Source organism: Ranitomeya variabilis, chromosome 7, assembly GCF_051348905.1.
Source record: "Ranitomeya variabilis isolate aRanVar5 chromosome 7, aRanVar5.hap1, whole genome shotgun sequence".
Classification (NCBI taxonomy): Eukaryota; Metazoa; Chordata; class Amphibia; order Anura; family Dendrobatidae; genus Ranitomeya; species Ranitomeya variabilis.
The window spans coordinates 240099501-240115541 of record NC_135238.1 but is presented as its reverse complement, the minus strand read 5'-3'; the positions used below and the strand labels follow the sequence as shown (position 1 = coordinate 240115541).

The 16041-nt window shown below is 50.0% G+C and overlaps 1 protein-coding gene across 2 annotated transcripts in view; it reads right to left on the bottom strand.

The window, feature by feature from the left end:
- Positions 1–16041, bottom strand: part of SLC15A2 (solute carrier family 15 member 2) — a 49455-nt gene that overhangs the window by 11037 nt on the left and 22377 nt on the right. For both annotated transcript variants that reach the window (XM_077273303.1, XM_077273301.1), the window contains 7 exons: positions 6785–6871; positions 5245–5334; positions 5117–5161; positions 4453–4485; positions 3676–3764; positions 3504–3585; positions 1850–1984 (listed from right to left, as the gene is read on the bottom strand). In XM_077273303.1, the coding sequence (XP_077129418.1) occupies positions 1850–1984; positions 3504–3585; positions 3676–3764; positions 4453–4485; positions 5117–5161; positions 5245–5334; positions 6785–6871 (561 nt within the window). The remainder of the gene's footprint in view (positions 1–1849; positions 1985–3503; positions 3586–3675; positions 3765–4452; positions 4486–5116; positions 5162–5244; positions 5335–6784; positions 6872–16041) is intronic.

Genomic DNA, 16041 nt, shown 5'->3' with positions numbered 1-16041 from the left:
CATCCTACCCTCAGGGAGCAGAAGCAGACTACAAGTTAGCTATTTCTGTAAGTTTTCTCCTGTTTATTTTATACTGTTTTCCATACCTGTATGTCTTTTTATTACCATATTTTTATTTTCTTTTTAACTGAAAGTACTGTACCTTTTGTATTAAAGCATAAAACTCTAACAGTTGAACCTTGCATGTTCTAAAGAATCCATAACCTTAAAGTGTTTGACCCTTATGAGTGACAGACAATATTAGTAGTATTTCCGGGACTCATCGCCCGTGTATTCGGTGAGTGGTGGCAGCGTGTATGAGCGGGTGTGTGGCCTGGGTGGGCGTGTGATTTATGCTCCCATTACAGCATAGGACAGAGATTGAATGCTGGACTGAGAGAGGGGAGATAGATTAACCCTTGCAGGCACAACCCAAGTCGCGTGCTGAGAGCGGGTACGTGACAAATTGGTAGCAGCACAGAGAGCGATCAGTGACAGTGAGGATACATAGGGGTCCAGGATGTGAGGGGGATAAATAGGAGCCCAGGACAGGGTGACATAGGGGCCTAGGATGGCAGACATTATTAAATAAATGGGCTCAGGATGGGTGACATTTACGGTATAGGGGCCAGAATGAGGAATGCACATTATTTATGGAGGCAAGTATATACTATACACAGAGCTCATGTGTATAATGTAACTGGCGATCCCTGTATTACCTGTACACTGACACTATATACAGAGCTCCTATGTATGTCACTGGTGATCACTGTATTACCTGTACACTAACATTATATACTGAGCTCCTGTGTATAATGTCACTGGTGATCACTGTATTACCTGTACACTAACATTATATACTGAGCTCCTGTGTATAATGTCACTGGTGATCACTGTATTATCTGTACACTGACACTATATACAGATCTGTGTATAATGTCACCGGTGATCCCTATATTACCTGTACACTATAAACTCTATACAGAGCTCCTATGTATAATGTCACCGGTGATCCCTATATTACCTGTACACTATACACTATATACAGAGCTCCTATGTATAATGTCACCGGTGATCCCTATATTACCTGTACACTATACACTATATACAGAGCTCCTGTGTATAATGTCACTGGTAATCACTGCATTACTTGTACACTATATACAGAGCTCCAGTGTATACTGTCACCAGTGATCACTGTATTACTTGTACATTATATACAGAGCTTCTGTGTATATTGTCACCAGTGATCACTGTATTACCTGTACACTGACACTATATATACTGAGCTCCTGTGTAAAATGTCACTGGTGATCACTGTATTATCTGTACACTGACACTATATACAGAGCTCCTGTGTATAATGTCATCAGTGATCACTGTATTACCTCTACACTATACACTATATACAGAGCTATTCCCCGGCCTCTCCCCTCTGTCAATCCCTGCACTGACTCCGCATTGCCCAGAGACTCCAGTACAAAACCCTAACCATGACATACAAAGCCATCCACAACCTGTCTCCTCCATACATCTGTGACCTCGTCTCCCGGTACTTACCTACACGCAACCTCCGATCCTCACAAGATCTCCTTCTCTACTCCCCTCTTATCTCCTCTTCCCACAATCGCATACAAGATTTCTCCCGTGCTTCCCCCCTACTCTGGAACCCTCTACCCCAACACATCAGATTCTCACCTACCATCGAAACCTTCAAAAAGAGCCTGAAGACCCACCTCTTCCGACAAGTCTACTATATCGGGAATAACGGCTAACAGATATTTGCATATAGCTGTAGTGTGGCCCCTGGTCTGACCCTGGCAGCTGGTATAACCTGGGTATCTCCTCTGCAGCTGTGTATACTTCTTACCTGGAAGTCCTCAAGGTTCAGCACCGGCTGCTTCAATTCATTGTTGCCTGGAGCTTTAATTGTGACTTCCTGATTTTCAAAATTCAGGACCTGCAGGAAAGTTTCTCCTGTTTTTGGAACAACTGGATTCGTTTCCTGAGGACGACAGAACTATTTGGTGACTCTTCACTTTTTTTTTTTTTCTTTCTTTTTTTTTTTTTTTTAATTTTGTTATAAAACGACAAGTCGCACAGAGAGACGATCCAGGGAAGTGACTGACACCTCCTCCAAGAAACTGCAAAGCTTAGATACAGCAGGTAGTATCACACACAATAGGATTAGATACGCAGCTCAGCAGAAAGTATCACACAGGAGAGGATTAGATACACGGCTCAGCAGACAGTATCACACAGGAGAGGATTAGATACACAGCTCAGCAGACAGTATCACACAGGAGAGGATTAGATACACGGCTCAGCAGACAGTATCACACAGGAGAGGATTAGATACACAGCTCAGCAGACAGTATCACACAGGAGAGGATTAGATACACGGCTCAGCAGACAGTATCACACAGGATAGGATTAGATACATGGCTCAGCAGTCAGTATCACACAGGAGAGGATTAGATACACGGCTCAGCAGTCAGTATCACACAGGAGAGGATTAGATACACGGCTCAGCAGACAGTATCATACAGGAGAGGATTAGATACACGGCTCAGCAGACAGTATCACACAGGAGAGGATTAGATACACGGCTCAGCAGACAGTATCACACAGGAGAGGATTAGATGCACGGCTCAGCAGACAGTATCACACAGGAGAGGATTAGATACAGGGCTCAGCAGACAGTATCACACAGGATAGGATTAGATACACGGCTCAGCAGTCAGTATCACACAGGAGAGGATTAGATACACGGCTCAGCAGTCAGTATCACACAGGATAGGATTAGATACACGGCTCAGCAGTCAGTATCACACAGGAGAGGATTAGATACACGGCTCAGCAGTCAGTATCACACAGGAGAGGATTAGATACACGGCTCAGCAGACGTTATCACACAGGAGAGGATTAGATACACAGCTCAGCAGACAGTATCATACAGGAGAGGATGAGATACACAGCTCAGCAGACAGTATCACACAGGATAGGATTAGATACACGGCTCAGCAGTCAGTATCACACAGGAGAGGATTAGATACACGGCTCAGCAGACAGTATCACACAGGATGGGATTAGATACAGGGCTAAGCAGACAGTATCACACAGGAGAGGATTAGATACACGGCTCAGCAGACAGTATCACACAGGATAGGATTAGATACACGGCTCAGCAGACAGTATCACACAGGATAGGATTAGATACATGGCTCAGCAGTCAGTATCACAGGAGAGGATTAGATACACGGCTCAGCAGACAGTATCACACAGGATAGGATTAGATACACGGCTCAGCAGACAGTATCACACAGGAGAGGATTAGATACACGGCTCAGCAGTCAGTATCACACAGGAGAGGATTAGATACACGGCTCAGCAGTCAGTATCACACAGGAGAGGATTAGATACACGGCTCAGCAGTCAGTATCACACAGGAGAGGATTAGATACACGGCTCAGCAGACAGTATCACACAGGAGAGGATTAGATACATTGAGGTCTGTCACTTACATTTGTCTTTATCTCTACAATTGTGGCCACTGCGAAGGCCAGGGCTGCCAGGATCATACCAATTGTCATTTTGGGAATAGGCCTGAGGATGATGAGATTATTACTCCTTGTATCATAATTCCCCCCCCCCCTCCCCCTATAAGGACAAATGATTAACTCGGTCGCTGCTCACTTAAAATTGATCTTGCAGAGTTTGATCAGCGGGTAAATGCCGAGGTCGAAGATTGGGATCAGGATAAGAATGAGCAGAGGATTCAAGATCTGAGAAAGAGGAAGACAAGATTTATTGTCCTCATCATGTACCAGAGGTACTGTACATCGTGCCTTATCCTCCAGTCACCTCCAGAGCTGCACTCACTATTCTGCTGTTACATCTTATCCTCCAATCACCTCCAGAGCTGCACTCACTATTCTGCTGTTACATCTTATCCTCCAATCACCTCCAGAGCTACTGTCAAAATGTTGCGCTTGCAAACTAATCAGAGTTTATTAAACTAGCATAGTGACCGCAGCTTTGCTGTGAGTGGAGTCTTAGGGTATGTGTCCACGTTCAGGAAACGCTGCGTTTTTCCGCAGCGTCAAACACGCAGCGTCCAGATGTTACAGCATAGTGGAGGGGATATCATGAAATCCCGACTCCACTATGCGTTAAAAAACGCATGCGTTTTTGCCGCGAACACGCATGCGCGGTGCGTTTTTTCAGAACGCAGCATGTTGGTACAAAGAGCAAAACACGCAGGAACACCGCAGGTGACCTGCCAGTGACCTCAGGTGCAGATTTGGTCAGGATTTTACTTGCATAAAATCCGGACCAAACCCTGAAGCAAACCTGACCGTGGACACATACCCTAACAGGTGGTGCTCCTGGATCCTCGATCGCGGTCACACATGCGGTATACACGTGTGCACGGCGGAGCGCCACCACTGGCCGTATACTATATACTCTTACCTGCATCTGGTCCGGCTGAATCACAAATCCTCCCTGAAAAGAAACAGAAATCAGCGATTCTCAGGTTGTAAGAATTATTTCACATTTCAGATTCTACGGCCGAAAGAGTCAGAAACTGAAGGTAAAAGTCACCGGAACGATAATCCGTGCCTCATTCCTATAGAGCAGGATCTCCAGCAACACTACAAGTCCCATCATGCCTGAAGCTCGGAGGCCGAGGAGTCATTGTATCAATGTGCAGTCAGATTGCACAGATCACAGCGCCAACGGCTGGAGCTCGCACATCCAACTCTGGCACAGGGGGCATGAGGTGATCCCCCCACAAGGCCAGCAGGAGAGAGGGACCAGCTGCTGCAGCTCTTCTTTACTGGAGGGGGATGGAGGGCTGGTAATGATGGATCCAGGCTAAACGGACAATGGTGGTAGAGGACCCTCCTGTGCACATGAGCTGCCCCCAATACTGTGTATCTGAACAGTCAGCATGACCCTGGGGCCCTCAGGAGACCCCTGAGCCGGGGCCCCACAACGTTTCCCTCTTTGGGCCCCATTACAGATGAAGAAGGAAATGTCCGACCACAAACTGCAAGGAGCAAAGTCAGACGCTGCCTGGAGAGTCCGCGGGCGACGAGCAAGAAAGAAGGAATCGCAGCGGACAAGAACTCACAAAATCTGCGTTCATTCGTGTGGCTTGTAGAGTCCAGCGAGATCCCTGAAACGAGAAATCATGTCACTGCAAAGACCTCCCTGCTGACAGTTTCCTCCGTATATTCCGCATTATCTCCAGCTACCTACCTGCTGGTCAAAAAGCGCCCAGAACATCGGCAGCGGGATGTACAGGAACAGCACCTTAGTCACCATCTTCACCTCTGTGATCAGCTTTTTCTGAAATGAAAATCAAAGATAAAATTTACAAAGCAGAAAAGCAAAAGACAAGATATGAAAGGAATACATTCGCTATACCGATTCTGAATAAGTCCTGTATAATACCCCAGAGCTGCACTCACTATTCTGCTGGTGCAGTCACTGTGTACATACATTACATTACTGATCCTGAATTACCTCCTGTATTATACCTCAGAGCTGCACTCACTATTCTGCTGGTGCAGTCACTGTGTACATACATTACATTACTGATCCTGAGTTACATCCTGTATTATACTCCAGAGCTGCACTCACTATTCTGCTGGTGCAGTCACTGTGTACATACATTACATTACTGATCCTGAGTTACCTCCTGTATTATACCTCAGAGCTGCACTCACTATTCTGCTGGTGCAGTCACTGTGTACATACATTACATTACTGATCCTGAGTTACATCCTGTATTATACTCCAGAGCTGCACTCACTATTCTGCTGGTGCAGTCACTGTGTACATACATTACCGATTCTGAATACGTCCTGTATTATACCCCAGAGCTGCACTCACTATTCTGCTGGTGCAGTCACTGTGTACATACATTACATTACTGATCCTGTATTATACCCCAGAGCTGCGCTCACTATTCTGCTGGTGCAGTCAGTGTGTACATACATTACATTACTGATCCTGTATTATACCCCAGAGCTGCACTCACTATTCTGCTGGTGCAGTCACTGTGTACATACATTACATTACTGATCCTGTATTATACCCCAGAGCTGCACTCACTATTCTGCTGGTGCAGTCACTGTGTACATACATTACATTACTGATCCTGTATTAAACCCCAGAGCTGCGCTCACTATTCTGCTGTTGTAGCCGCAGAGTTATTTCTCGGTGTCTCCATGTGGTGAATATGGCAGAGCAGCACCAGTACAATCTACAGGTCTCAGAAAATGGGGAATAAAATATAAAATACGACTTTATAAGTTTGTTATCGCCGTCATCAGACTGATCTGGGGAGTCGGATACCAGGACGTGTTTGCAGCACGGTGATCGGTGCTGTTCGCGCTTTATGTCTCCCGGTTTGGGTGTTTCCCCATTTCCGGTACATTATGTACTTTAGTGTCACATCTACAACTAATAATAAGGGAATGAAAAGCAAAAGTGCAAAAACAAAAAATCACCGGGCCGTGAGAGGGTTAATCAGCATGGCGCTGGGCCGCAGGTTTCCTTTTTGCAGATCAGCAGTCAGACAGGTGAACATTTTGCTCGTACGATGTGATGTGACCGGACGCTGATGAATGGATTGTTGTAAGTAGTCGCAGGACGGAGCTCCGCGGGGAACGCCATCATTACTGGACTATAACCCTCATTCACCCTGATCCACTGTATTCTCTCCTGTCCAATCAGATGCGTTTCCTGGTCGGTGATTGATCCTCGTCCTCCGCGGTCGACGCCGTGTACTCACCGAATGCTTCTCGGAGGCCCAGTCCAGCCAGTGCTCCCTCTTGGGATGTTGTTTGGAGCGATGGTTCCAGCGGTTCTTGATGGCGAACTAAAATAAACCAGCAACACGAGAAGATCACCAACGGGGCCACTCCGAGGAACGCCAGAGGCAGAGTGCAAAGCCCCAGGGCCCCAGGATAGGAGACGGGCCCCTCAATATATGACAACAGGGGTCTGTGAATCAGCTGCACCCTGTAACGAAGAACACCAACACTTGTGCCAGGGTGGTCTGTGGCCTCCAGGGTGGTCTGCAGCCACTTTGGTGGGTCTGCGGCCCCCAGGGTGACTTGTAGCCTCTGTAACCATCCTCATTTAAGCATGCCATCATTCATCCATTACTTAAAAAACCCTCCCTCGACCAAAACTGTGCCGCTAATTATAGACCTGTCTCTAATCTTCCCTTCATCTCTAAACTCCTGGAACGCCTGGTCCACTCCCGTCTTACCCGCTATCTCTCAGATAACTCTCTTCTCGACCCTCTTCAATCTGGCTTCCGCTCTTTACACTCTACTGAAACTGCCCTCACTAAAGTCTCTAATGACCTACTAACAGCTAAATCTAATGGTCACTACTCCATGCTAATTCTCTTGGATCTCTGCAGCATTCGACACTGTGGATCATCAGCTCCTCCTCACTATGCTCCGCTCCATCGGCCTCAAGGACACCGTTCTCTCCTGGTTCTCCTCCTATCTCTCTGACCGATCCTTCACTGTATGTTTTGCTGGTTCCTCCTCCTCTCACCTTCCCCTTACTGTTGGGGTTCCTCAAGGATCAGTCCTAGGCCCCCTCCTCTTCTCTTTGTATACGGCCCCTATTGGACAAACAATCAGTAGATTTGGGTTCCAGTACCATCTCTATGCTGACGACACCCAATTATACACCTCTTCTCCTGCTTTCACGCCGACCTTCTTAGAAAACACCAGCGATTGTCTTACCGCTGTCTCTAACATCATGTCCTCCCTCTATCTGAAACTGAACCTGTCAAAAACTGAGCTCCTCGTGTTCTCTCCCTCTACTAACCTACCTTTGCCCGACATTGCCATCTCCGTGTGCGGTTCCACCATTACTCCAAAGCAACATGCCCGCTGCCTTGGGGTCATCCTTGATTCCGAGCTTTCATTCACCCCCCACATCCGATCACTGGCTCGCTCTTCTTATCTGCATCTCAAAAACATTTCTAGAATTCGCCCTTTTCTTACTTTCGACTCTGCAAAAACTCTTACTGTCTCACTTATTCATTCTCGTCTGGACTATTGTAACTCTCTACTAACCGGCCTCCCTCTTACCAAACTCTCCCCGCTCCAATCTGTCCTGAATGCTGCTGCCAGGATCATATTCCTCGCCAACCGTTACACCGATGCCTCTACCTTGTGCCAGTCATTACACTGGCTACCCATCCACTCCAGAATCCAGTACAAAACTACTACCCTCATCCACAAAGCACTCCATGGCTCAGCACCACCCTACATCTCCTCTCTGGTCTCAGTCTACCACCCTACCCGTGCCCTCCGCTCCACTAATGACCTCAGGTTAGCATCCTCAATAATCAGAACCTCCCACTCCCGTCTCCAAGACTTTACACGTGCTGCGCCGATTCTTTGGAATGCACTACCTAGGTTAATACGATTAATCCCCAATCCCCACAGTTTTAAGCGTGCCCTAAAAACGCATTTGTTCAGACTGGCCTACCGCCTCAACGCATTAACCTAACTATCCCTGTGTGGCCTAATAAAAATAGAAAAAAAAAAAAAAACACATAATCAGGTTCCTCGCATCGTGTTCTCATACACTTTATACAGTTAATAGCCTCTGTGTCTGTACTGCTACATACTTAGGCTGTTAACTGGTTCATGCAGCTTTACATGAACACCCGAGCCTTACACTATGGCTGGTCCGAATAACTAAAGCAATTGTTACCATCCACCTCTCGTGTCTCCCCTTTTCCTCATAGTTTGTAGCTTGCGAGCAGCAGGGCCCTCATTCCTCCTGGTATCTGTTGTGAACTGTGATTTCTGTTATGCTGTAATGTCTATTGTCTGTACAAGTCCCCTCTATAAGTTGTAAAGCGCTGCGGAATATGTTGGCGCTATATAAATAAAAAATTATTATTATTATTATTATTATTAACAGCGCAGTAATAAATGCAAAGTGCAGATGAGACCAGTTCTGCTGCCGGTAGTTCATCCATTTTCCAAATCTCTCTTTGCAGTCATTGAATGGAAACGTTTTTGGGAGCGGAAATCAACAGCCCAAATTTCCCTTCTGTCCTGTTGGTTTGTTACAATGTATCAGCCTAGACAATCCTGTGGGACATAAACGCAGAAATCTCCTCTGATGGTTCATTACATTGTATCTGGGATGCTCCACTCACACAGGATTGTCTGCACTGGATACAACTGTAACAAGATCAAGAGAGTTTGTATTCACTGACAGCAAGCAAAACTGGATGAGAGCTGAGACCCCAGGACCCCTCTTCATCGTCTGATAATGACTTTTGTGTTTGCTCTTTGTTCATTATTGCATTTGCATCTTAACGTTACTTGGTTTTGTCCGTTTTGTCTTTTGCTGTTTAGGCCGCAGCTTTCCTCATCCCGATATTTGATCTGGAATTATCACCGACAACTTTTTGAAATGTAAGAAAACTTTTCTTTGGCACAGTTGTTCTTCAGTGGAACCCAAAATTGGTCCAATTTGTTTTTTTCTTTGCACTGCTGAGGACTAACATGACTTATTATAAGAACTCAGGTGACGCTTTACTCCTAAAAAAGGCAACAAAAGGAGCATCTGAGCGCCACGGACGGTGCAGTCACATGACCACATCTCAGATCACTAGTGACAGCCCACTGAGCGCCACGGACGGTGCAGTCACATGACCACATCCCAGATCACTAGTGACTGCCCACAGAGGGCCACGGACGGTGCAGTCACATGACCACATCTCAGATCACTAGTGACAGCCCACTGAGCGCCACGGACGGTGCAGTCACATGACCACATCTCAGATCACTAGTGACAGCCCACTGAGCGCCACGGACGGTGCAGTCACATGACCACATCTCAGATCACTAGTGACAGCCCACTGAGCGCCACGGACGGTGCAGTCACATGACCAAATCTTAGATCACTAGTGACAGCCCACTGAGCGCCACGGACGGTGCAGTCATATGACCAAATCTCAGATCACTAGTGACAGCCCACTGAGCTCCACGGACGGTGCAGTCACATGACCAAATCTTAGAACACTAGTGACAGCCCACTGAGCGCCACAGACGGTGCAGTCACATGACCACATCTCAGATCACTAGTGACAGCCTACTGAGCGCCACGGACGGTGCAGTCACATGACCACATCTCAGATCACTAGTGACAGCCCACTGAGCGCCACGGACGGTGCAGTCACATGACCAAATCTTAGATCACTAGTGACTGCCCACTGAGCGCCACGGACGGTGCAGTCACATGACCACATCTCAGGTCACTAGTAACTGCCCACTGAGCACCATGGACGGTGCAGTCACATGACCGCATCTCAGATCACTAGAACACTGCCCACAGAGGGCCACGGATGGTGCAGTCACATGACCGCATCTCAGATCACTAGTGACAGCCCACTGAGCGCCACGGACGGTGCAGTCACATGACCACATCTCAGATCACTAGTGACTGCCCACTGAGCGCCACGGACGGTGCAGTCACATGACCACATCTCAGGTCACTCGTGACAGCCCACTGAGTGCCAGGGACGGTGCAGTCTCATGACCAAATCTTAGATTACTAGTGACTGCCCACAGAGGGCCACGGATGGTGTAGTCACATGACCACATCTCAGATCATTAGTGACAGCCCACTGAGCTCCATGGACGGTGCAGTCTCATGACATCTCAGATCACTAATGACTTCCCACTGAGCGCCACGGTCAGTGTAGTCACATGACCACATCTCAGATCACTAGTGACAGCCCACTGAGCGCCACGGACGGTGCAGTCACATGACCAAATCTTAGATCACTGGTGACTGCCCACTGAGCGCCACGGACGGTGCAGTCACATGACCACATCTCAGGTCACTAGTAACTGCCCACTGAGCACCATGGACGGTGCAGTCACATGACCGCATCTCAGATCACTAGTACACTGCCCACAGAGGGCCACGGATGGTGCAGTCACATGACCGCATCTCAGATCACTAGTGACAGCCCACTGAGCGCCACGGACGGTGCAGTCACATGACCACATCTCAGATCACTAGTGACTGCCCACTGAGCGCCACGGACGGTGCAGTCACATGACCACATCTCAGGTCACTCGTGACAGCCCACTGAGTGCCAGGGACGGTGCAGTCTCATGACCAAATCTTAGATTACTAGTGACTGCCCACAGAGGGCCACGGATGGTGTAGTCACATGACCACATCTCAGATCATTAGTGACAGCCCACTGAGCGCCATGGACGGTGCAGTCTCATGACATCTCAGATCACTAATGACTTCCCACTGAGCGCCACGGTCAGTGTAGTCACATGACCACATCTCAGATCACTAGTGGCTGCCCACTGAGCGCCACGGACGGTGCAGTCACATGACCACATCTGAGATCACTAGTGGCTGCCCACTGAGTGCCACGGACGGTGCAGTCACATGACCACATCTCAGATCACTAGTGACTGCCCACTGAGCGCCACGGACGGTGCAGTCACATGACCACATCTCAGATCACTAGTAACTGCCCACTGAGCACCATGGACGGTTCAGTCACATGACCGCATCTCAGATCACTAGTACACTGCCCACAGAGGGCCACGGATGGTGCAGTCACATGACCGCATCTCAGATCACTAGTGACAGCCCACTGAGCTCCACGGACGGTGCAGTCACATGACCAAATCTTAGATCACTAGTGACGGCTCACTGAGCGCCACGGATGGTGCAGTCACATGACCGCATCTCAGATCACTAGTGACAGCCCACTGAGCGCCACGGACGGTGCAGTCACATGACCACATCTCAGATCACTAGTGACTGCCCACTGAGCGCCACGGACGGTGCAGTCACATGACCACATCTCAGGTCACTCGTGACAGCCCACTGAGTGCCAGGGACAGTGCAGTCTCATGACCAAATCTTAGATTACTAGTGACTGCCCACAGAGGGCCACGGATGGTGTAGTCACATGACCACATCTCAGATCATTAGTGACAGCCCACTGAGCGCCATGGACGATGCAGTCTCATGACATCTCAGATCACTAATGACTTCCCACTGAGCGCCACGGTCAGTGCAGTCACATGACCACATCTCAGATCACTAGTAACTGCCCACTGAGCACCATGGACGGTGCAGTCACATGACCGCATCTCAGATCACTAGTACACTGCCCACAGAGGGCCACGGATGGTGCAGTCACATGACCACATCTCAGGTCACTAGTGACAGCCCACTGAGCGCCACGGATGGTGCAGTCACATGACCACATCCCAGATCACTAGTGACTGCCCACAGAGGGCCACGGACGGTGCAGTCACATGACCACATCTCAGATCACTAGTGACAGCCCACTGAGCGCCACGGACGGTGCAGTCACATGACCACATCTCAGATCACTAGTGACAGCCCACTGAGCGCCACGGACGGTGCAGTCACATGACCACATCTCAGATCACTAGTGACAGCCCACTGAGCGCCACGGACGGTGCAGTCACATGACCACATCTCAGATCACTAGTGACAGCCCACTGAGCGCCACGGACGGTGCAGTCACATGAACACATCTCAGATCACTAGTGACAGCCCACTGAGCGCCACGGACGGTGCAGTCAATTGAACACATCTCAGATCACTAGTGACAGCCCACTGAGCGCCACGGACGGTGCAGTCACATGACCAAATCTTAGATCACTAGTGACTGCCCACTGAGCGCCACGGACGGTGCAGTCACATGACCACATCTCAGGTCACTAGTAACTGCCCACTGAGCACCATGGACGGTGCAGTCACATGACCGCATCTCAGATCACTAGAACACTGCCCACAGAGGGCCACGGATGGTGCAGTCACATGACCGCATCTCAGATCACTAGTGACAGCCCACTGAGCGCCACGGACGGTGCAGTCACATGACCACATCTCAGATCACTAGTGACTGCCCACTGAGCGCCACGGACGATGCAGTCACATGACCACATCTCAGGTCACTCGTGACAGCCCACTGAGTGCCAGGGACGGTGCAGTCTCATGACCAAATCTTAGATTACTAGTGACTGCCCACAGAGGGCCACGGATGGTGTAGTCACATGACCACATCTCAGATCATTAGTGACAGCCCACTGAGCGCCATGGACGATGCAGTCTCATGACATCTCAGATCACTAATGACTTCCCACTGAGCGCCACGGTCAGTGCAGTCACATGACCACATCTCAGATCACTAGTAACTGCCCACTGAGCACCATGGACGGTGCAGTCACATGACCGCATCTCAGATCACTAGTACACTGCCCACAGAGGGCCACGGATGGTGCAGTCACATGACCACATCTCAGGTCACTAGTGACAGCCCACTGAGCGCCACGGATGGTGCAGTCACATGACCACATCCCAGATCACTAGTGACTGCCCACAGAGGGCCACGGACGGTGCAGTCACATGACCACATCTCAGATCACTAGTGACAGCCCACTGAGCGCCACGGACGGTGCAGTCACATGACCACATCTCAGATCACTAGTGACAGCCCACTGAGCGCTACGGACGGTGCAGTCACATGACCACATCTCAGATCACTAGTGACAGCCCACTGAGCTCCACGGACGGTGCAGTCACATGACCAAATCTTAGAACACTAGTGGCAGCCCACTGAGCGCCACGGACGGTGCAGTCACATGACCACATCTCAGATCACTAGTGACAGCCCACTGAGCGCCACGGACGGTGCAGTCACATGAACACATCTCAGATCACTAGTGACAGCCCACTGAGCGCCACGGACGGTGCAGTCACATGACCAAATCTTAGATCACTAGTGACTGCCCACTGAGCGCCACGGACGGTGCAGTCACATGACCACATCTCAGGTCACTAGTAACTGCCCACTGAGCACCATGGACGGTGCAGTCACATGACCGCATCTCAGATCACTAGAACACTGCCCACAGAGGGCCACGGATGGTGCAGTCACATGACCGCATCTCAGATCACTAGTGACAGCCCACTGAGCGCCACGGACGGTGCAGTCACATGACCACATCTCAGATCACTAGTGACTGCCCACTGAGCGCCACGGACGGTGCAGTCACATGACCACATCTCAGGTCACTCGTGACAGCCCACTGAGTGCCAGGGACGGTGCAGTCTCATGACCAAATCTTAGATTACTAGTGACTGCCCACAGAGGGCCACGGATGGTGTAGTCACATGACCACATCTCAGATCATTAGTGACAGCCCACTGAGCGCCATGGACGGTGCAGTCTCATGACATCTCAGATCACTAATGACTTCCCACTGAGCGCCACGGTCAGTGTAGTCACATAACCACATCTCAGATCACTAGTGACAGCCCACTGAGCGCCACGGACGGTGCAGTCACATGACCAAATCTTAGATCACTAGTGACTGCCCACTGAGCGCCACGGACGGTGCAGTCACATGACCACATCTCAGGTCACTAGTAACTGCCCACTGAGCACCATGGACGGTGCAGTCACATGACCGCATCTCAGATCACTAGTACACTGCCCACAGAGGGCCACGGATGGTGCAGTCACATGACCGCATCTCAGATCACTAGTGACAGCCCACTGAGCGCCACGGACGGTGCAGTCACATGACCACATCTCAGATCACTAGTGACTGCCCACTGAGCGCCACGGACGGTGCAGTCACATGACCACATCTCAGGTCACTCGTGACAGCCCACTGAGCGCCACGGACGGTGCAGTCACATGACCAAATCTTAGATTACTAGTGACTGCCCACAGAGGGCCACGGATGGTGTAGTCACATGACCACATCTCAGATCATTAGTGACAGCCCACTGAGCGCCATGGACGGTGCAGTCTCATGACATCTCAGATCACTAATGACTTCCCACTGAGCGCCACGGTCAGTGTAGTCACATGACCACATCTCAGATCACTAGTGGCTGCCCACTGAGCGCCACGGACGGTGCAGTCACATGACCACATCTGAGATCACTAGTGGCTGCCCACTGAGTGCCACGGATGGTGCAGTCACATGACCACATCTCAGATCACTAGTGACTGCCCACTGAGCGCCACGGACGGTGCAGTCACATGACCACATCTCAGATCACTAGTAACTGCCCACTGAGCACCATGGACGGTTCAGTCACATGACCGCATCTCAGATCACTAGTACACTGCCCACAGAGGGCCACGGATGGTGCAGTCACATGACCGCATCTCAGATCACTAGTGACAGCCCACTGAGCTCCACGGACGGTGCAGTCACATGACCAAATCTTAGATCACTAGTGACGGCTCACTGAGCGCCACGGATGGTGCAGTCACATGACCGCATCTCAGATCACTAGTGACAGCCCACTGAGCGCCACGGACGGTGCAGTCACATGACCACATCTCAGATCACTAGTGACTGCCCACTGAGCGCCACGGACGGTGCAGTCACATGACCACATCTCAGGTCACTCGTGACAGCCCACTGAGTGCCAGGGACGGTGCAGTCTCATGACCAAATCTTAGATTACTAGTGACTGCCCACAGAGGGCCACGGATGGTGTAGTCACATGACCACATCTCAGATCATTAGTGACAGCCCACTGAGCGCCATGGACGATGCAGTCTCATGACATCTCAGATCACTAATGACTTCCCACTGAGCGCCACGGTCAGTGCAGTCACATGACCACATCTCAGATCACTAGTAACTGCCCACTGAGCACCATGGACGGTGCAGTCACATGACCGCATCTCAGATCACTAGTACACTGCCCACAGAGGGCCACGGATGGTGCAGTCACATGACCGCATCTCAGATCACTAGTGACAGCCCACTAAGCTCCACGGACGGTGCAGTCACATGACCAAATCTTAGATCACTAGTGATGGCCCACTGAGCGCCACGGATGGTGCAGTCACATGACCGCATCTCAGATCACTAGTGACAGCCCACTGAGCGCCACGGACGGTGCAGTCACATGACCGCATCTCAGATCACTAGTGACTGCCCACTGAGCGCCACGGAC